The sequence below is a fragment of the Asparagus officinalis genome, chromosome 9 (assembly GCF_001876935.1).
Source record: "Asparagus officinalis chromosome 9, Aspof.V1, whole genome shotgun sequence".
NCBI lineage: Eukaryota > Viridiplantae > Streptophyta > Magnoliopsida > Asparagales > Asparagaceae > Asparagus > Asparagus officinalis.
Genome location: NC_033802.1, coordinates 67,743,963 through 67,767,654, shown reverse-complemented (window position 1 = coordinate 67,767,654; position 23,692 = coordinate 67,743,963). Strand labels below are relative to the sequence as shown.

Sequence of the window (23,692 nt, the reverse complement as noted above, 5' to 3'; positions counted from 1 at the left end):
TGAAATGCACATGGGAAGCAATAGCCCTGGGCTTTGGGTAATAGCAGCCCATGGTGGTGGGCCCCGCTTATTTGATTGCTTCTCTCTCCCGATGCCTTCGGCACATGCTGTCTCTTCATCAAAGGGCGAAAAAAACAAAGGAGGAGAAGCGAAAAAAAAAATCCTCTGAAAAATGGGATCTTTGAAGAGCCGAGTAGAGTCGTGGATCAAGGACCAAACCCTAAGAATGGGCATCTCGTCATGGCTGCATCAACGATCTCTGCAGCGCCCTCAAGGCCGAGTCCGTCGCTGACTTACAAGAAGTCCTCTGCTCCATGGTCCTCTCTGAGTGCGTTTACAAGGTAATAGTCTCTCACCACTTTTGAGTTTGAAGTATTTCCCCGAGAAATTTGCAAGCTTTGTCAGAATTAGTTGTAAAAAGGCCTGATTTTTTTATATATAAAGGGCTGAGATACATGAAAAAGGAACTAATTCTAACAAAATTGATGTATAGGTATTTGTCAGACTTGATAAAATTGATGTATTTATTGGAAGTCTCATTGCTTATTTGTAGATAGAACCCTTTGATGCTTGGTAAAAGTCTGGATTTAAAAAAAAAATTACTTTTAAAGTAACTAAGGGATATATATTGTATATTATTCTCCTCAAGTAGGATAAAAGTATGATATGAAATTCCTTTTATGGGTAACATGGTCCAAGATTTTACTGGAAAATGATTTTTCCTTGCCGGAGGCTTTGATCTTGGAAAACCATGCACGTGCGAGTTTTAGTTCATTACTGGCTAAAATTCAAAACCCAATCTAATTTAAAAAAAAACCAGTTTGATATTGGGTAAATACTGCACTGTACCTTAAATATGGTTGTGGTAAAATGTCAAAAACGAAATTGGAGGAAGGGAGAAGGATGGATGAATAATTGTAGAAAATATGCTTAGAAAATCAGCTTGATGTTCACCAGAATCCATACACAGCAGAACCTCTACTAGAATACTTGTCGATAATATGCTTCTACCAAAGGTCAGAGTCGAGAGAAGGAGAACGAATGCAATTTACAATAGCTTTTATTGTCTTGGATCTCATATTGTAAGACCATATTTACTTAATTGATTTTATAATTTTCTAATATTGATCTAGAAACCTTGAAGATATTATTCCAAGGTATAGATGTGGGACCAAAGACAAAACACAACCAAAAATATCTAATCGAGAATTTACTGTTTGGTCCAAGCTTGAACTCAAATGACCTTGGGGCCTGTTTGGTTCAAATCCTAAACTTATAGGATATGGTATCCCCATCAAGAATTTCAAATCCATAGTTTTTTATACATGCCCTGGAATTCCTAATCTTTTGTTTGGTTCAACATGATTATAGGAAAACAAATCCTAGAATTTGTAATTTCTTGTTTGGTTCAAATCTAAAAAGATGGGAAAGTAGAAATGGAATACCTATATAAAATCACCTTTGGTGAGCTTACCACCCACATAAAGCCAATAATCATCATATTACAAGGGGTAATCATACCAAATATATTGCCTTAATATACACACTTCCAACGGCTATAAACGAATCTTTTTGGGCTTAATCTTTGCTATAAAACTTGATGCATCTATGGGTCTTTGAGCATGGGAAAAAATTTGCAGTAAAATTATTTTCAGAACTGATTATTGCAACAAATATGCTATCAAAAGAGAGAATTGAAAGGTATGATGTTTGGTGCAATTGTAAGATCCCAACACCATTGAATATTTGCAAAAATGACAAGAACAAAGGAAGATATTATTGGGGATGTGCAAAGTACCCAAAGAAGGAATGTAATTTCTTTGTGTGGGCTAATACTGATGGTGAATCCAGCTACAACTCCATGAAATTTGTCAATGAAAGCAATGTATGTGAAAAAATGCTATGAAAATCAATAAGCTCAAGGAAGATTTGAGAGTTGTAAAAAACCAAGTTAATACTAGGGAAATATGTGCATTATTTCTGGCTGTTGTTTGCATCCTTCTTATCATTGTAAGTTTGTAACCATTATGCCATGTACTTGCAAATTGCTTTGAAATATAATGCATGGGGCTCAAATATAGATCTATTCTATGGACATGAATGGGCTGCGTCATCTAGTTTTTTGCAATTGGTATGTAGATTGCATTCTTGAAAAAGATTCGGGTTAGGTCAGGAGCGGAGAATGAAAAAGGGTGAAGGAACCGGGGGGGGGCGTAAAATAGAAGGGAATGAAAATGGTGAGGGAGGTGACAATAATCCCTAGTTAGGTCACGAACAGAGAATGAGAAATGAGAGTGAGATATGATGTGAAATGGGTTTGTTAGATATCCACCCAAATCCTCGAGAGGATTTGGGACATTCGAAAATTTAGTTGCTTTTTGGGTTTTATGGGTATCTTTTCCCAAATTTATTGAAACTAAGGATATAGATCCCTTTTTTGTAAAAGTACCACTTAATTGCCCTGGAATTGTTATTCCACCCTAAATCCTAAAAATATAAGCGAACCAAACAGGTCCTTGATGAATCAAACTTGCATACCCCTTGAATTTGATCCATAACAACTCTCAGCATGACATTGGTCAAGCCTCCATGAAATAAACCCTAATGTTAGACTTTTGATTTCTCCCAAGTCAATACATCCTCTAGACAACCCTCGACAAGGCGACACAACCCTCCAACCTGCCTCTTTTATGCAATGATCTTGGACCCTTACTATATTGTGGATAAAAGTTCTTGGCTACTTGAGAGAGAGAAAACCCTCATCTCATTGCCCTCCATTGACACTATAATATTGCTCAAATTCTCTTCATCTAATTAATTAAAACACTTACAAACTGAAAGAAGATTAAGTAATGATGTCATACTATGCAGGGTGTCTTTTCACCTGCATACATGAGTCTCTTGATTTTCAGAATTTTCTAAGCTGGTAGTAGACCTCTTTCCAATATGTTGCTCCCTTCGGGGACCCGCTTGAGAGTCATGTTGGAAATGGAGTTCTTTGCAGCTTGTACCCCTCAACTAGGTTTATGCTCTAATGAAATTACTATGATATAGTCATAGATGGAATGAGCTCTTCCCTTTGGTTCATGGTTTCTATCTATGTTGTTAATCTAGGACGAGAACAAACTTTAAGAAATAGACAATAGTCTTTAAAAAAATGCACAAAATATATAACTAAACTAGAAAGCTCAGGCGTGCATGTGTCCACTTATGTTGGGATATGCTTCAAGCCTGGGTTGCATAGATACGGGTGCGGGTGCGGACATTGGGCACGACAAAATTGCAGAAGGTAGGATACGGGGACACGTAGACACATACGTGCATGTGTTTATATATATACACACATACATACACACACATATACACATACACACATTAGATCAAATATTAAGTTAAAATACCCTTAACATTTGTATGTTTCTTTTAATATCTCTAAGATTTAAGAATCAAGTTAAATCAAACAAAGAAGTAAGGTTTTAAGGTTTAACGATAAAAGTTTAGTTTTGGTAGCATGTGATACGTGGGTACTTTTCAAATCTTTAAGCAATGGTGTTGGTTTTCAAGTACAAAAACTTATTGGTTTTGAGCTCAATATACCAAAGAAACTAGTTTAGGGTTATAAGTAATAGGGAAATCAGAGTTTTCATTGAATCACACATGTCCATGGCGTATTGGCGGTGAATCTGTGTCTGGCATGTGTTTGACACGGATACGGCACCTAAAACATAGTGTCCAGGTAACCTAGCTTCAAGCTTTCTCCATTTCCTTCTCCGTAATTGAATTCCTCCTTCCTTTCTCTTTCTCTCCATTCCCACCACACCTGATGCCCCCAACCCACAGCCCACCCACTAGCTCACCCACACACGTTGTTTGCCATCCACCGATCTTGAATTTGTAGGAATTGTTGATCCATATATCAATATCCCGTCATAATCTGATGGAATTATATTTAGCAAGCCAGTGATTTCGAGCATGTTTGGCAAGTGGCTTATTTTGGCTTATAAGCCACCCAAAAATAAGCGATGGTACCAAGCCACAAGGTTTGATCAAGTAAAAGACTAATATAACCCTCAACATTTCACAAAATTTCAAGCTTCATTTATCTCTCTAACCCATTAAATGCTTTTTGGTTATTTTGACAACAATGATGACTTATAGGCCACCCATTTGCCTAAGGCCACCCATTTGCCTAACACTCTACTATTAAAAAATGGAGTATAATCCACTAAATTTACCAAACACTAGCTTATAATCCATTTGTGGATTATAAGACAAGTGGATTATAATCCAAAATTGCCATTAGTTAGTGCCAGCATCAGCACACTCTACTTAAGTATTATTTGCTGAAATTGCAGAGAATTTGAGTACTCTGTTTAATTTTCTCTTATATGCAGAGGCCTGCCGCTGAGATGCTTCGCTTTATTAACAAGTTCAAGTCAGATTTTGGAGGACAAATTGTATCTCTCGACCGCGTTCAGCCTTCTTTAGATCACGTACCACACCGGTAGATTAATTTTATATTGTCAAACATTGTATTTTCTCTTATTTCTTTTTGTTATTAGACTCCTGTACCATTTTATATTTTTAGCTGTTCAATTATGTTACTGCTGTCATATTCAAGAATTGTTGTATATAATAACTTAAGAAATCCTATTATGAATACTTTAATTGTATATGGTAACTTAAGAAATCCAATAAATGAATAATGTAATTGTATATAATAACTTAAGAACTCCAATAAATGGATACTATATAATTGTATATAATAATTTAAGAAATCCAATAAATGAATACTATAAACTGAATAGTGAGATCAGTGAGATGCATCAGTAAACACATCTTGGGCCTATTAACTAGTCACTAGTGTATGTATAAAAAGATGTATGTTTTTTAGATTCTGCATTGTGAAATTAATGCTAAATATTTAGACATGGTATGTGATCGGGAGTTACATCTTAACTGGCAATAGACACGTACCAGACTGGTAGCTTGGTTTTCTGTTATCACATATTGTATTCCTCTTGTTTCTTTTTGTTTAGACTCTTTTTCAGTTTATATGTCTAGGTATTAAATTGTGTTACTTCGTCATGTTCAAGAATTGTTTGCATACTGTCAGATTAACACACATACCATTAATAAATCCAATAAATTAAAACAATTATTACTATAAACTGAACAGTGGGATCACTGAGATTTATCACTAAACTCATGTTGGGCCTATTACCTAGTGTTAAAAGAAAAGGACCTAACTTTCATAAATTCCGAATAGTGAAATATGCTAAATAATTAGATGTGGCATGTGTTCTGGAGTTACATCTTGAACGGTAATAAACACTTCCGAGGCATTGATTACCATTTACAAGCTAGAACTTCTTGAGATTAGATTAGACTGCTGCAACTTGAGATCACTATGCCATACTATTGAATCTCATTTTCTGCATAGTACAGTATTCTATTATAATTGTCCCGCTTGTTCGTAGATGTCTTATACAACTCTTTCCTTTCTCCGCATCTCAACGTGAGGCTTCAGAAAGTAACTCTGATGTTTATCACTAAGGTACCTTGAAGCGTCCTTAGAGAGGCGGTATGATTAATGCCTCTTGCTTTGGTTTTGGGTCTTCTATTGAGGGCTTTCTTTGATCTCTTGTTGCACCACGGATGAAAACAATCTGACATCTTCATTTTTTGCATTTGCACAATAATGCTTTCACTCAAGTACCCAACTTAAAGGGCAGTAGAATAGCTTTTCTTTACTGTTCAAAAGCATTGAGTTTGGTGGAAGAATAGATGAAAAATCAGAGCACGAACACAACCATTACTCCCTAAACACCCATTTGTTTTGTCCTGTAGCTATATATAGATATTTATATTGTGGTTGTTCTCTCATCCTTTGTATGTGTCTTCTTGTTGTTGTAGCCATCTATATATATTTATATTGTGGTTGGTGTTATCAAATGCGCGCGCCTCATGGCCCTGCGATGCGGGGTGGTGGCGAAGTGCCCCGCATCTGACGTGGCGGTGCCTTTTTGCTCCTCGCAAGCGCCTGCGCAAGGGTGCTTTGCGCAAGGGTGCTTTGCACAAGGTGCATGGAAGGCGTAGTCTTGAATATTTTTGTTCTTTAACATTTCAATTGGGTCTTTGTACTTGATATTGATAATCTGTATCCCAAAAAGAAAATAAACCCATTAAGCCATTTTATTAGCCCGATTGAGGACCCTAGCCCTTTCTCGTTTACTCGTTGATTTTGCTTCGATATTTGTCGACTTGGAAAATTATGAATTTTACTACTATGTTGGGCGTGATATCGTGATGATTTAAGACATTAATTTGTTATTTTATAGTAGATATTATTTATCTTCACATAGTTTATGTGAAAATTCATAAACATGTTCTTCCGTGCTTGATTATCTATCTTGAAAAAAATATGTATGTGGTGCGCGCCTCACTTCACTTGGGCGCGTGCAACGCATTGCTCCTTGCGCACGTGTGCGTAAAGGTTCCCCCCCCCCCCCCCCCCAATGCACATTGATAACACTGGTTATTATCTCTTTGGGGGGAGGGTTGTATCCATCTATAGATATTTATCTTGTGCTTGTCCTCTCACCCTTTCTTGTAGTTCATTATCTATAGGCCTCTATTTCTACTTCTGTATTCCACGGTAGGCTTAAAGGGGCACTCAAGCCAACCTCCAACTGTTCCCACCGACTATTTCACTTTTCAGTATACATAAGGACACCTGTTGATTCTACCTATATCCTGTCCACTGTGGTAGAGTAAGTTAATATTAATCTACACCAATTAAATGTTATTTTACTTTAGTCTGGCTAAATCTGCTTTCATTTCAAGTAAAAGGTACTTCCACTTAATGTCATGAAACTAGAGAAGTTTGTGAGGGAGGGCATATACTGACACTTTTGACATACAGCCAAGCGATTATACTGATAAATATCCTGCTGTATGCAGAAAACCCGTATGCAAACACATATCATAATAAAGATTTAGGGTACATGACTGGTCAACTGTTTTTCTCATGATCATTTGCAATACATCTGATTTTATAAGTCATTTTGCATTAATCTAGCAACATTATATAAATTTCCATTTGTGTGGAATATTTTTTGATATTTATACTGATAAATCTTTATGATATCATGACCTGTCTTATAATTTTCTTTTTCTTCTTTTAAGGTACCTGTTAGCGGAGTCAGAAGACACATTATTTGCTTCATTTATTGGAACAAAACAATACAAGTAAGCATGAACCTAAGCACGATGCCATTTTAGTTCAAAATTAATCATGTTTAACTGCGGTTCTCCATTTAATGTCCTTATAGGGATGTTATTGCTGATGTAAATATTTTTCAAGGAGCCATATTCCATGACGAAGATGCAGAACAATTTGATGTGGTTGATGGTGTTGAAACCGACCAGCTTGACATCCAAAAGAAGAATGAAGAATCTAGAGTAAAGCCGCCAATAAAGAAGGCCTCAAGGCCTGCTGCCCACAGGGTTGAGTTTGTGAAATTGATTAGTTTATCATGATTTTATCATGGTCCTACATCTATAACTTATATAGCTGATCCCAAATACTTACGGATTGTAGTGCTCATTGGTTTGCAGGGATTCTTGGCTCGTGCTAAAGGAATTCCAGCACTGGAGTTATACAAGCTTGCCATAAAAAAGAAGAGAAAGCTTGTCCTTTGTGGGCATTCACTTGGTGGTGCAGTAAGAAAAATATTTTTCCTGATCCTTTAGTTAGAATCTTGCACTCTAGCATCTATAGTGTCTGCATTTACTTTTTGCAGGTCGCAGCGCTGGCTACACTTGCAATACTGAGAGTTCTTTCTTCCACTACCCTTTCGAAAGATCATGAAGAAGTTGAAGTAAAGTGTATCACTTTCTCTCAACCTGCTGTCGGAAATGCTGCTCTGAAAGAGTATGTTAGTTTGCGAATAGTCAATTAGTAACTATTGAGGATGTCTTTGTTTTCTTAAAAAACTCTGCGTTTAAATATCCATTTCGAGTGGATTGGAGGGATAGATCTCTCCTCTGACAGATTCCGGATCTCATGTTTAGCATGAGCTCGACTTGGGTTCTTACAGACAATTGCTTTCTTTTCTGCCTATTTATTTAAATTCTTATAATAGTTTTTGTTGCATATTTATTGGCTTTACACTAGGTATGTTGATCGGAAAGGATGGCAGCATTACTTCAAGACATATTGTATTCCAGAAGATCTGGTGCCTCGTATCTTGTCTCCTGCTTATTTTCACCATTATAATTCACAAACAGTGCAAGAATCCCCTACTTCAAGTAATTCTCATACGATATTAGTTAAAAGTGAAGAGCTGAACAAAGTGCCAAGTATAACCAAGTCTAAAGAGACTAATGGGGAGCAGCTTGTATTGGGCCTAGGCCCCCTTCAGACATCTGTCTGGAGACTTTCTAAACTAGTCCCTCTAGAGGGTGTCCGGAAACATCTAAGCAGATTTCGACGAGTAGAAAATGGGTTTGTAGAAGTATCCCCTATTGCAGATCGTGGTGGATCATTGACAGTTGATGAAGCTGAAACAGAACCACAATCCCTTGAAATTGAAGAGGGTTCTGAAGGGATTTCACTTAATCCACTTCCCAAGAAAGAAGATGGAATGCCTATTGAAGCAAATGGAAACTTGATAGACTTAAAGAATAACATCATGGCTGGGAACTCTAGGCGATGGCGAACAGTACCTTCATTGCCTTCTTATGTACCATTTGGAAAGGTAGTAATTCCATTGCTCTCTTTTACTTAGTAATTTATGCGTGTTCCTTGAAACTACTTGAATGCTACTAAGGAGACGTGTTTTAATTTTTATCTCTACTCTGAAATTCGGCTTAAGATATGTCTTAGTTTTATCCGTGGTTTAATTTGCTAGTTGCTTGCTTATAGTTTCTGAAATGTCTTTGATATTTGTTTGTGACATGTAGTTATTTTATCATAGTTGATATGGGCTAATTTTACATATAATTGGTGCAGTATCATGTGGCAAACATGCGAGGATAGTCTAATTAAGATAGTATTGGACTAAAATAGTGTGATTTAGGATTCCAGATATTTTATGATGGAATTTATCATCTTACGCTCATTAGTTGGTGCTAGTGATTTTGATATGGGCATAAGGGAATCTTAACATCTAATAGTATACATGAGTTTGTTGTAGGAATATGATGGGATTTGCATGATCAATCATTAGATCAGTTTAAAGCAAGATAAAACAATATAAAACAATATTTCCCATTTTAAAACTTTATAGAAACTGTTTTTTCCCTTTCGAGGTTTTATATTGAGAGAAATAAAATGCCGAAAATCAAAGGGTTCAATGTTATGTTAAGCTTGTAGATGAAATAAGCAGGTAAATTGATATAATAAAAGGGGGTTGAAAATGGGTGCATGTTTCATGCTTTTTTCGTCGCTTATTTGGCTGTCCTGTATCTCTTTGTGTGTATTTGTGTACTAAATAGTACTGTGCGTGTTTTCTAATAGAAGGCCCATTCAAATCTTGTGCAGTGGCTACCACCCTCTAGCATTGCAGGTCTGTAGAATGACCCATTTAATGAACGTTGGTACGACTTTGCAGCAAAACGTTATGGTACAGAAAATTATAACATCTACAATGCAATCTACAAGCGCGACAGTACAACCTAATATAGTGGACTGTTTTAAGCGCTAGTTTTAAGCCCTATGTATAGGCATGCATTGCGGCTCAAACCACAGTCAATTTACTAACGCCCCAAGTATATCAGGGTAAAACTTGGATGCGTATTTAGCATGGTTTTAAATATCGTCCGATAATCCGATAGTATCGCCGATTTATCGGATTTGGGAGCTTTCCGCTAGGATAAGTAGAATTTTTAATCGGTTATCGTTTTTTTGCGGTTTATCGGCGATAAAGGCACTTATCGGCCGATAAGTAGGCTCTAAATATCAGCTTTTTCGGCCGATAAGTACGATTTGGGAGCTTTTACTTTCTTTTGGATTTGTTCTTTGAATGTTTACAAATTATGAACTACTTGTTGCTTTTGGAACTTGGTTGATTGGTGATTAGCTTATGTTTGTTTATGGATATTGATAATGGCTCATAACTACTAAATATCAACTTAGTAAGTTAGTTTATGAATCTCATAATTAAACAATAATTATGTAGATGCGTAGATGGTTCTTCATTCTTGATGTTATCTTATTATTTGCTTGTTTATTATTCCATTTTGACTAACATTATATTTTTTTTCAAGCTTATGTTTGTTTATTATTTGCTAGTATATTACTCCGATAAATACTACTTATCCCCGATATATCCCCGATATATCCCCGATTTCCGCTATCCGATAAGGATTTTGACTATCCGATAGATCCCCGATAACCGACATTTAAAACCTTGGTATTTAGTAGGGAAAAACTCAATAAGTTTTGAACCCTTAACCTTTTTAAGGTATTCATATGCACTAAAACTTATGATATCATCATTTTAAATTGTCAAATAAATTATATCACTTATAAAAATGTCATAATAAACTAAAGGTTTTGTTAAGGAATTGTATAGAACACACATAACATTTACTAGCCATACCATCTTTTATGGATACACGATTACATGTAAATATTGAATAGCCATAGTTTTTGAACACATTGATCAGCCTAGTTTGAGCATTAAGGGATCCGTCCAGGTTGAACATGAATGAGTAACACAATACAAGCAGGACCATCTGCATATGTGACCCATTGTACTCAATGGTCTATTGCATGGGCATAGAATCAGTAACCCTCATAGGCTCCTACACACATGAGTGTTCAATGAAGCAAAAGGTCAGAACTTAGAAGGAACTCACTATGGAACCTCTATAATTTAGAGGCATTGGAGAGAACCTTTTCATTTTCGATCACCATTGGCAAAAAGTTGACCTACGATTATCTGATCGTGAAGTTTGAAATTTGAACATATGCAGCCAAGGAGAAACCTGCATTCTCCGAGGATAGAAAATACTGACAATGTGAGCCAAAGAGCACAATCAGATTGTATTCCCAGATACATGTTTCAGTATGCTTATGATTTCGGTCACTCTTTTAGCATATGCATTATACCTATTGAGATTATATATGCTTTTAATATAAGAATTTACATCAAGCACTTTAATACGACGAACAACAAAGATTTTACTGCTTATATTTGCATCATAAGTTAAATAACATTATCATTATTATTTTATTTTTATCATTCATTCGATATATAACATTGTTAAAAGTTGCAAAAATAAACTGATACAAAAAGTTGCAAAAATAAGATACATTTTATAGATCCTGCTTTAGGTTTGCTTTGTCGTATCCCTCTATGGATTTACTTTATCAGAATTTCTTGTGTTAGCATTTTTTTCTCATGACCCATATCCGTGCTTGAGCTTCACACCCTATACATCTCTGTGTTAGTCTGGTGATAGATGTTTCTATTCAGAAGTTGCACCTCGGTTAAAGGATGACTTCATAGGTGCCTTTTCCCCTTACCTTCAGTAAACAGATGCTTTCAGTAGCATTTGGTAAGGACAAAACCCTGATGTCCATCATCGGAATGCATTAGAGAGACCAGCAGGCCTACATGTTCTGTGTATCCACTTCTTCCATTAATTGAAACCTTATCAGCTGCTATATTTTTCTGTCTCTGTTTGTGTGCTACTCTTGTCCTGGCCAAGGGTTAAGTTCACTCTTAGCCCGACTCGAACCTAACCGAGCCTGGGCTTGAATGGTACGGGTTTGGTTGGACTGGATTGCACCATGTTGGTATTGAGTCCAAGGATTCTGGGTTTGGGCACTGTCCAAACCTGACCCGTTGGTCCGGCCCGCTAGGATACGGGCCGGTCCGGGCCCAACTCATCTGATTTTTATTTTAATTTTATTGGAATTTTCTTTTTTCCAAACTATTAAAAATTTATTATAAATACAGAAATATTGACAAAAGAAGATAAATTTCATCAATAAATTGATAAATTTGGTATATATTTCTAGAAATATAGTGTTGCGTATTAAAAAGAAAATATTTTATACTAAATGAAAAGTTACAATACTAGCGTCTAGACTTATAAAAATGAAAAATACAAACTAAGTGCATGATTCCATGAATCAAGTTCAATTGAGGGATTGACCCTCTTCTCCTTTCTCTTCGAGCTCATTTGCAGCAGGCACTTTGCTAATGCTTTTATCATTTCATAAATATATATTTCAAAGAGAATCGTGATTTTTTCCTATCCACATGAAGCTTTAAATGTCTACTTAAATTTCTTGTACCACAACATACTTGTATGAGCTTTCTATTTAATCTAACATTTGTTACATGTAGCAACACTATTACCATCCTCGTCTTCCATGGTGAAGTTTGTAAGTTTATGATCCATTGATTTTGAGAACTTGATTTGAGAATGAGAGAGCATGAAAACTTGAAAGAGCTTGAGAGAACAATGAAGAGAAGATTAGTGTGAGGAAAAAGTGAAGAATCATGGTTTTTTGTAAAAATTTGAGAATTTATTTTACAAAAAACCCCCCAATGTTTAATTATAAATAAAAAATTAGAAGGGGCGCAACCCATTAAGTACATCTGAATGAGCAAAAATTTGACCGTTGGAATTTTCAACAATGAATCGGCCGATAAGGCCACATGGCGTTGTCGGATACATTAAATTTTAGAAAAAATTATTTTGAATCGAGCCTAAAGTTTGTCCCAATTTGCTAATTGACCCATAGGTTTTTTAATTGATTTTTAAAAATTCAGGCCCATAATTTTTTTACATATTTCTAGGTTTGGGCTTAATTTTAATTTAAATGATTGGCCAATTTTTAACATAGAGGTAACAACAAAAATTGATAAATTTATTAATAGGATGATTAAATTTTTAGTGTACTTATAGAAAGTAGAAATTGAAGAGTTACACGGCGAAAAGGAAATATTTTATATTAAAAATGAAAAATTACAATACTAGTTCGACAAGACTTTGAAAATTATAAATAAAAGTATGAAAATTGATTTAATTAATGTCCTCAACTGTTGGATGGACCCGCTTCTGTTATAGGTGGAGAATCATCGTTAAGTTCGCCACCATACAAAATTTCTTCTTTCCCTTGTGTTTATTTAGTCACCTTCCACTAGTCTAACAACAGCAGCACCTTTTTCAAGCTCTCATTGCTCAAGCTGGTTCTCTTCTCATTTAATACCCTGCCACTTCTAGAAAAAGCAGTCTCGAAAGCCACTGTGGACGCCGGAGGCGTTAGTATATCATGAGCCATAGCGAAGAGCACAGTGTAAGTTCCACTTTTTGCTTTCCACTAGGCTAATCCATCAAAATCAAGAGCTCCCTCTTCGATGGCTGGACCATTTAAGAAAGCAAGTTCATTTGCATTTTGTGAGGATCTTTGTCTCTGTCTCATTTAAGTTTGAAGTCTAAAGCGTTGAGGTGCTAAAGATGAAGATTGTAAAGTTAACGTTTGAGTAATAGACAACGAGGATCCACAATAATTTGCATATAATTCATATAATATGTCCTTCACATCTTACATATATTGATCTATCTTCAAATCTTAATAGATCATATTATAAGTTATAGAAAGAAGGAAATTTTCACGACAATCAAATTTTCTGTTAAGATCTAATATAAGAGCAAAACTATAATGCTATTTCTTGAAAGTATTTATTAAAATTTTCATTTTGTGAATAAAAACCAATAAGATTGGATCATTGTGGTATGTAGTAAACATGTTCGCAATTGTACTCAAATGAACTAAAACCTGTGTTGGTAGTTGTACAATAACTACCAGATAGATGTCTAGTTGCTTCTTCAAATGGACCTAACACATTAACAATTGGTGAAGCTAGTGACCAATCACTATCAATCATAATAAGATATGAGTGTGGCCCTACTTGAATGTAAAAATAAAATGTAATTGGTTCGCCATATGGAATACATGTGCGTAACATATTATAAGTAGAATTCTAACGAGTTACACAATCACCAAGCATTTTTCGGGGTGGCAAATTAAAAATAGAGCAATAATATCCAAACCTTTGACTCCTAAGACCACCACGTTTAACATATTCTACAACTATTCTATTATTTTTTTAAAATAACTTGTTTTATAGCATGAAAATTCATTTTGCACACAAAGATTAAATATGTGGCGCACACATCAAATATGAAATAATTTTTTATCTAAAGCAGGAGCTGTACGTGATTTGAGTAGGGATATTGCAACATTTTTATTAGAAGCATTATCTTATGAAATAGTAATAATCTTTTGTGTTATGTAGTACTCGTTTGTATCATTCAAAATATTGGTATAAATGCCATCGGCATTAAGAGGACAGGGAAATCCCTAAAAACAATAATTTTTTTTCTGAACTACTCAATCTACATCTATCCAATGAGCAGTTACACAGGTATATGAATGATTGTTAATACCAGTCCAAACATCAGAAGTTAATGCAGCTTTACTTGGAACAAATGATAATGTAGCAACTAAAATATTTCTTTGTTATCATATATGTGATAAATTTCTCTTTTTATAGTGTTTCTAGGAATATGTTTAAATTCTGGTTGAAGCGCTCCTCAGACAAATTCATCAAGAACTTCACTTTTAGCTTCAGAAAATGCATGCTTACCTAGCTAATGCTCTTTTCATCTTAACAAATTTATATATCCAAGTAAAGAACGTTCTCCTGGTTGTACTAAGTTCTGTCTATGTTTTTTCACTACCTACATGCATTATAATGTGTCTAGTCAAAGTTCCAGTACCATCTTTTGAGGACATTTTATTTTATTTGGTAAGTCTTACATATAGCAAAGCCATTATTACCTTCACCTTCTGTTTTAAAAGTGATCCCATATTCCTGTCCTCTTTTTGCCTCTTTCATTGTCAGAGCTTGTGATTGACTAGTAGTAGCAACCGGAGTGGTTTCTTGTGGCTGCGAAGTTTCCCCCTGTTGGAGTGATGTTGTTGAGATGTTCTCCAAAACCGTTTGAAGGAGAGTGTAAAATCCATTTGATCTCTGAGAAGTTTTTTTTAAGAAATAGATTTTTGAGAAGTTGATTTGAGAACTTGAGAAATGAGAGAGCTTTGAATTATTAAATACTATGAGAAGAGAAGAGGAGCAGATTGTTGTGAGAAAGAATTGAGGGTTGATAGGAATATTTGTAGATTTATTCTTAACTTTTTTTCACATTTATTTATTTTGTTAATCATCAATTCCTCTCCCAACTGGCAAAATTTTCTCTATTGCCTTTGAGCAATGGACGAATTTCTCCTGTTGTGTGTGGGCCCAGCCGCTTCGGCCAGTGATTCAGTCACGTGGCACTCAAATCATTGGCACAAGCTCGTGGGCATGTCGGCCACTTCTCAGGGCCGAAGTGGTGGGCTGGTGGGGCATCAATTCAAGCCCAAAGCTTTGGTCCTGAACTGATTTATATTAATCAGGCCCAGAGTTTGGACCAGGTTACTTTTCTTTTAAATTGTTTTTGAGGCCCAAATTTTGGGCTCAAATTTTGGCCTAATCCTTTTTTCCCCTCAATTTAGGCCGGTCATGGAGGTTTTCAGGCTGGGCTAGGGCCCAGTTCAGGCCTGGGTTTTGGACCCCCTTCCCAGCCCACCCCGATTTTTCATGAGTTTGGGCTTGGACCTTCCTAGGTCAATGTGGGCCAAGCTAAAACCTGGCCCTAACAGGCTGGGATCCTGGCTGGCTTGACCTGATTGCCAGGTCCAGATGACTCTCAATAGGTAGAGGTATTAATTGGGGTGATAATGATTGGACATACATGTTGGTGTATGAGATGGAAGCGATATATATTGGTGTTGGGGGTATCTTTTTGGGTTGCATATAGTCCCCTTGGGTAAGACTTTTCCTACTAGCTTAAAGCATCGACAAACAATTGTTGGTCATAAAATTTTGTTGATCTTCTTATTGAACCTTTTCTGGGGTTGTGCTTTATATTGACTGTATTTGATTATATAACACTTAGATGACAAAAAATTACTTGCATTATTTTGTTGACACAATGTTGTCTCTCAGAAAACCCACTTCTGCTTCCTACTGCTTTGCATTATTGTTCTTGTGCAGAATAGTGGTCTGCTTCCTGAAATTTTTCTACGTCTCGTTAGAATGCTTCTGTTTTATAGTCACATAATATATATTTTCCAAGAATTTATGCACTTAATTAGAATCTTCTTTCTGATTATTTTACCAGTTGTTTCTCTTGGGAAGTTCATCTGTGGAATCTCTTTCTGATGCAGAGTACTCAAAACTAACCTCGGTACGAGCTTCAGTTGTTACTTTATTAGTGGTGATAGGTGTTAAAGTAATGTGATTTGTCTCTTGTATTACTTGTGTTACTATTTTCTAGTATCTAAATACTCATCATAGTTGCTTTGACCTGGCAAAGGCATTTGCAGGTGAGGTCTGTCATATCAGAATTGAGGGAGCGATTACAGTCACATTCCATGAAGTCGTATCGGTCACGTTTTCAGAGGTTCGAGTTTGCTATAGTTGTTCATACAATTGTTTATTGTTAGAGGGTCCAAAGGAAATTGTGAGCTTCATGTTGTTGCAGAACAAAATTGTACCCTGGGAGCCTTCTCCTGTTTTCTCTTGTTGTACATTTTCGGACCTACTATATGCAGGATTTTCATCTTGAAAAAGAAAAAGTTTTGTTTGCTCCTGGGTTGACCTCTTCTAAAAACGTGCTTAGTTTCCGAAACCTTAATATTTTTGTTTTCCTATTATTAAGCTTTACTTGGAGAGCATAAAGAGAAGAAACTCATGTTTCTATTCCTTCTTTGACAGAATATATGATCAGTTAATGTATGTACATGCTTCTACGTTTCTGGGAATCGAACAGTTGCCAGAATTTCCACAATTGCAAAAATGGCTCGGATTGACAGCTGGTGGTGCTGTTGAACTGGGACATATTGTTGATCCCCCTGTTATCCGCGCAGCTTGGTCATGGCCTCCATCTGTGTACTCTTGTTCAGGCTCAAATAAATGGAAATTGGTATAGTACAGTTTTCTCTATTATACTGCTTTGCATTTTCATGATTGTTAGACCATGTTGCAACAAATCATCATGAAGAAATTATTATGGGTACACGCCTGTTTGTATCTGTACAAAGTTAAATTGATGTGGTATTTGGACTAAGACAAGCTCAGATTTATTGTCTCATATGCTATGTGCCTGCAGCCTTGCCTGAAATCCTCATGTTTTGCACTATTTTGCCAGTGAGATGAGAGAGCATCCAATTTAAAAAAAGTTTATACTTAACTAAGGTGAGAGTTGTTGTGCATTGGTGCACAAAGAGAAAAGAGTAGTGGAAATTGAGAAAATATCTCATATTTATGCTGCACTTTCTCATATCCAGACGATTGATGATGTAATACTGCAAATCTAGTTTTTTTTTTCAAAATGTTCATTTACTACTATTTCGTATTTCAATATGATTTGCCTTGTTCATGAATTTATGAAATTTTCTACGAGTAAAATAATTTTTTCTTCCAATTTCAGGTTTCTGATGTTATTTCTTGTCATGAATGTTTAACCATAAATGAACTCCTCATATTTTTCTGAATTTCCAAATTAAACTTATTATGAAGTTAATACAATTATTTTTAGGTCAATTACACTAAACCACCAAGAGCTTTCAGCATTTGCTGTAAACCCCTAATAAATTTCAAAATCGCATTAAACCCCCAATAATTTTTGGAATTGCAGAACCCCCAAATGAGTTTCGCATTTTGCAGATAACCCCAATAAATTAGAACAAAGAAACAGCACAAAAAGGCAATTTTAAGGACAATTTCAGCAATAAATAAATAAATAAATTAGGGCTCGAGACCTGAAGCTTGGTGCGAGCAAGAGGCGAATGAATGACAAAAGACGAGAGATTTATGTTTTTAGGGTTAAAAATATAAAAAGGGTCATAAATGTTTTTTTATAAAATATTTTAAGGGTTATTTTGGTCTTTAAGTCACATTGAGTTGCACATTTCACATCAGATGTGATGTGACGTAACAGTGTTAACTTTGGGAGTTTTCTGCAAAAGTTATTGTGGGGTTTAGTGCAATTTTAAAAGTTATTGGTGGTTTACTGCAGAACACTAAAAGTTCTTGGGGGTTTAGTGTAATTTGCCCTTTCCCCCATTAACCTATAGTCAACATCATATTGCAACAATAGCAATTCAAGTTGTTATAACTTACTGATCATGACTAGTTCTAGCTTTGTTATTTTCTGCTTGACCTATGGCACACCACAGAATAGAGTTTCCTGCCTTTATATTACAGGTCACATTACCCCACACCATGTATGCTAAGTAACTGGTTCCTATGCACACACACTTCAATTATGAAAGTCATGTTGTGTCGAACACATGTTAAGACACATGTAATGCTTGTAGTTTTAGATTGTGTCAGTTGTTAATTTGTTCTATCCATCTTCGTACATCTGAGTCCATTCAAACATACAGTTAGTTCTGATGCTGGATATTGTTTCTACTCTCTATAATCAGTTCATATGTCATATCATAAATATTACATGATTAATGATTTTCAGCTGCCATTATGCCTAACATCCTACAAAATGGTTTTCCTTTTCTTATTCCTTTTTGCATTAATATCTACATTTGCAATGTAACTCCATGCATGTCCAGAGTTTTTTAAAGTTGGTATGGCTTCTCTCTCTGACCTTCATGTACCATGTACAAATGCCATCACATTTTCAGTTTTCTTCGTTCTCATTGTATTTTTATGTTCAATATTTTAACCTCTCTGTTTCAGGTGCTCAACAGTTGTAGAATCACTACCTCCTGTGCCTTCACACGCATCAAATCCTAGCGTACAACCTAATTTACAGAAGATGAGGATATTAATTGGCCCTCCATTAAAACAGCCTCCAACATTTCCTGCTCCAGAAGAATCTATACAACCCATGTTTTCTTCTGAATCAATGGAATATGTCAGTTCTCATCATGACCATGACATTGGATCTATTCTTGAGGAAAAAAGATTATGCCCTGTAGGGTTGAATGGTTTTGTCATATACTGCACCAGTGATTTTATCACCGTCTCTAAGAAGGTTCACATGAGAACACGAAGGGTTCGGCTACTTGGCTTAGAGGTAAAAAAAATTCTTTTGTGCGAATTAGATTGTCACATTCTAGTTGAAAGCGTAATATGTACCAGAATCGGAACCATGGCAGGGTGCTGGAAAAACTTCTCTATTGAAAGCTATATCGGATCAAGATAGACACAGAAACAAAGTTAAATTTGAGAACATTCATCCAGAGGTGGATACTCAGGAAGCAATTGTGGGTGGAGTATGCTATCTAGACTCAACTGGAGTAGATCTGCAGGTGCTTTTTATTGTTTTCTTTTAACCTTTGAAGTCTCTTTCATTTCTGGTTCTTTAGTGTTTATGGACTATTTTCCGTTACAATTTGACCTTTAAGAATACAACATTCTCAAACCCACCATTTTAAGCAATGAACTCAGCAGGGTAGATAATCCCATTTTATTTGTTCTGGATCCTTTTCCCTCACCTTTTGATTTTAAAATTATAACTTTAATTCTAGAAATCATCTTTATAAGAAGTAGAACAATTCAAGGCTTATTTGCTGGTTTTATATTTAGTGACACCTTTTTTATTGAACTTTTTAAGGTAGCTCTTTAGTAACTTAGTTATAAGTTGAAATGATTTGGAAAATGACACGCTTATTCATCATATGTTGCTCTATTATGTTTATAAGTTTGGTCAAGCAAAAAAATAGACTTGATAGCTAAAATTAATCACTATTATCTAGTTGACTACAACAATTAAGTCATTATAGGGGTACAAAAAAGTCATTCTCTTTATCTGCATTTCAAAAACTAACAGCAGTTATGATGAGCTGAGCACTGAGGATTGACTGCAATTTGGAGGGTAAGATTGAAATTATGATGCTTAGAGGGGTGAATTCAAAATTTTGTATGTTTTTTTCTGTGGGTATAATATGTAAAAGAACACAGTAATCATTTACAACCTTATTAAGATACTACTTTTTGCCATCCGTCCCAGGAGGTAAAACGTAAACCTCAAGACCCTTAAGGGAAGCACCTGTTGGATCAAAAATGGCCTAATCTAAAAATGTAAATATGAGATAGAATTAGAGAAAAGAATTCAGTTATAGAAAGCATGCCAGGGTCAGAACTTTAGGAGAACAATCTATCTATTCTATTTCTATCTATCTATCTATTTATATCTATTATTTCTACACTAATAAAAGAGGATTGCCATGTCAAAACTTTTGAATGCCTTTTTTGCCTTCTCAGTTTTTGACAATTCCCAAGTATGTCAATTATATAGAATTAATTTTTTCATTAAGTACCCATAACTTCTTGTTAACTATGTTGTCTCAATTAACCCTTAATTAATAGTTATACTATTAAAAACAATAATTATTATGTCAATGATTTACTAAAAGTAATTAGTTTAATACTATTTTATAATTAATAAATATTTATAATAACTTAAAACCAAATTTATAGTTATTTTTATTATTATAAATTATTAGTTGTATTTTAATATAATTTTTTAATAGCATTCTTTAAATTTAGAATCAACATTGTTATCTAATAGGTATACTATTAAATATATTATTTAATAATAATATAATAGTGTAACAAACCAATTTACATAATTATTATATAAATTATTTAATAACATTACAATTATCAACAATAGTACAACAATTAATTGTTTAAGAATATATTAAGATACTATTAAACTATTAAATAATTAGCAAATTATAATAAAATAATATTAAAATAATAGTATAAATAAAATACCATTATACTATTAAAAAATTGGGATTATGTGCATTTTGGTTCCTCAAAGTTGACACCATTTTTAACTTTGATATCCCAATGTTTTTTCTTCAACATTTAAGTTCACACCTATTATGACTTTGATACCTCAAAGTTTTGTTCCGACACGTTGATACCCAAGTTTCACATATTTTTTGACCTTGATACCCCCAAAGTTTGGGTAAAATAGAATTACAATATTAAATAATTATTTAATTTAGTATAATTATATAAACAAATCATTAATAAATTATAAGAATTATCCAAGTTATAATAATTATTCGTACAATTTTAATGTACAATTTCATTTATTAACACAATTAAAACTTTTGAAATTATTAATTTATATATTGTTATAAAAGTCACTTCAGAAATTTCCTATCAATTAAAAAAATTCAAAATATAGAACAAGTAAGTCGACATGCAAAGCACATGCACATTTCTAGTAATAAAGAAAAACAAGCACATTACTAGTAATAAAGAAAAACAACCACGCTGATACTAGCTTCCAGAAAATTAAATTTTTTTGAAATAAGCATTCTTTGTAATAGTTCTTAAATCTTATTTATAATTTAGTTTTTGAAGTAGCTCATTATTTGTGGCCTATCATACCAAAGCTCTTGAAAAGGGTATAAAGCTAACATTTTGAGCAAACAGGGGAAAATTTCAGTGCACAAATATGCAGGAAGACACAAGTATGTGTGCTTCCATAGACGACATTTCACATACGAACACTAGATTTTTGAGTAGTCAGTGCAGTTGATCTCAAACTTTATTTTTAAGGTGTATGTGAGAGCGCAACAGATATGAGCATAGAAATACTGCAATAGCTCTTAATGCTATATTTTTATTTAGCACATGGCATTTTCTTGTAGATGTTTTGATGCTTAGTGGCCAGACTTCTTTATATTTTATATTCATTTTTTTATTATCTTTTTGCTATTTTTTTTACTGATTTGAGTTTTCTGACTTGCAGGAGCTACAATTGGAGTCTACTAGATTTAGGGATGAATTGCAGGCAGGAGCGGTTGACCTCAATAAGAAAACCGACCTGGTTGTTCTCGTGCACAATCTTTCCCATAAGATACCTCGATATTACCAATCAAATATTTCACAGCAACAACCAGCTCTCTCAATTCTCCTTAATGAGGCCAAGGCTCTTAATGTCCCCTGGCTTCTTGCTATAACAAATAAATTCTCCGTCAGTGCTCATCAACAGAAAATGTTGATTAAGTATGCCATGGAAGCATATGATTCATCTCCTGGGACGACTGAAGTCGTAAACTCTTGCCCTTTTGTTATGCCTACTGATGCCAGTTCTCTTCAGTCTCAGAGTTCAATATATGAGAACTTGAGCAGGAAGGAGATTACTCAAAGAATGTTTCAAGCGCCTCTCAGCCTGGCTCGAATGCCTTTCAAGAGAAAAACTTTGGTTATGCCTGTTCAAGGAGTCACTGCTTTTCGGAAACTTGTACACCGTGTGCTTAAGAGTCAAGAGGAAAAAGCTTTCCAGGTGAAGTAATTTAGGGCTCTTGGGTTAGAAATAGAGTTGCAAGCCTGCAACACTCATTGTTGGACTGAAATTTCCTATGTTTGGTTAGCAATAGGATAGTTGAAAATGGCAATCGGATCTCCATTTCATATAAAAAACTTCTGATGGTAGCAAATGCTGCAAGCTTGCAAGTCCTTGAATATTTAAAAACTTAAAAATTAATGCAATGTCATTAAGTTAGTTATTTCCAGCGCAAAATGGAGACCATTTCACAATTACAGTTAAACAAACACTTAAAGTTGCAATGAAACTATATTTCATGCAACAAAACTTGCAAATCCAACAACTAACTAACCAAATGTTATATTTGTAATTGTGAATACATTTCCTAAAATAATGTGGATATCCCAATGACGTAATTTGAGATTACTTTTCTGCAATAAGTGTTGTTGCATGAAACATTTGCTTCATTTGCAATTACGACATACCCAGCAGACCCTTAAAGATTGTAGCCAAACATAATGAACGTTACCTTATATGGTTAATCCTTTTTGTTTATAGGAACTTGCAAATGAAAGGTTAGCGATTGAACTGGCAAAAGAGGAGGAGAGAGCTTCGAGTGCAAGCCAAGATTCACAAGGAAAAGGGAGTTCAGTAACTGCTGCTGCCGTGGGCGCATCCTTGGGCGCTGGTCTTGGCCTAGTGTTGGCCGTAGTTATGGGTGCAGCATCTGCGTTAAGGAAACCCTGAAGATTTGGATTGATATTTTATAACTGCATATACAGATTTTTGCTCGAGAAGGCAAGTACCATCGGCTTTCTTCTCCTTCATCAGGTTGGTGTGAAGATGAACAATATGTTGTCTATATTAAGGTTATTCGTTGGTTGATCGATTCATGCAGCCTTTTTGTTAATTTTCGTCATTTCAGCATTCTACTGTAAATTAAAATACTATATAGCACAAAAATATCAGTGACCGGTTGATGATCTTGAACAAAACTGTTTTAAGAATTCTGATTGGTGGTTTTATTTTCGTAATAGATGGCGTATATTATTGGTTTGGTTGCTGGTCTTGACCAGAAATTGAACTTTTTAGAATTCTGGAATTTTTAGCTAGAATTCTGTTATATACGAGTTTCCGTCTGGCCAAAATTATGACCAGAACTCTTTATGTTATCTGACTCTGCAACGTTCCTTTTAGTTTTAAGCGAAGCTTCTTTACACTTCTGTACCCCAAAATTTTGAAGAGTGGCACTAGAGGCACACCATTGGACACAATCCCAACCACACCCCCTCACCTGCTA

The 23,692-nt window shown here is 35.0% G+C and overlaps 1 protein-coding gene across 1 annotated transcript; it reads left to right on the top strand.

Annotated features, from left to right (window-relative positions):
- LOC109823812 lies at positions 250-23,486 on the top strand. The gene is given in 15 exon segments (XM_020390198.1): positions 250-341; positions 4,395-4,504; positions 7,189-7,251; positions 7,335-7,509; positions 7,621-7,725; positions 7,806-7,936; positions 8,180-8,762; positions 16,255-16,320; positions 16,460-16,536; positions 16,851-17,003; positions 17,005-17,058; positions 18,834-19,173; positions 19,256-19,408; positions 21,874-22,410; positions 22,951-23,486. Coding segments are annotated over 15 exon segments (2,763 nt in total). The 5' UTR covers positions 250-314; the 3' UTR covers positions 23,140-23,486.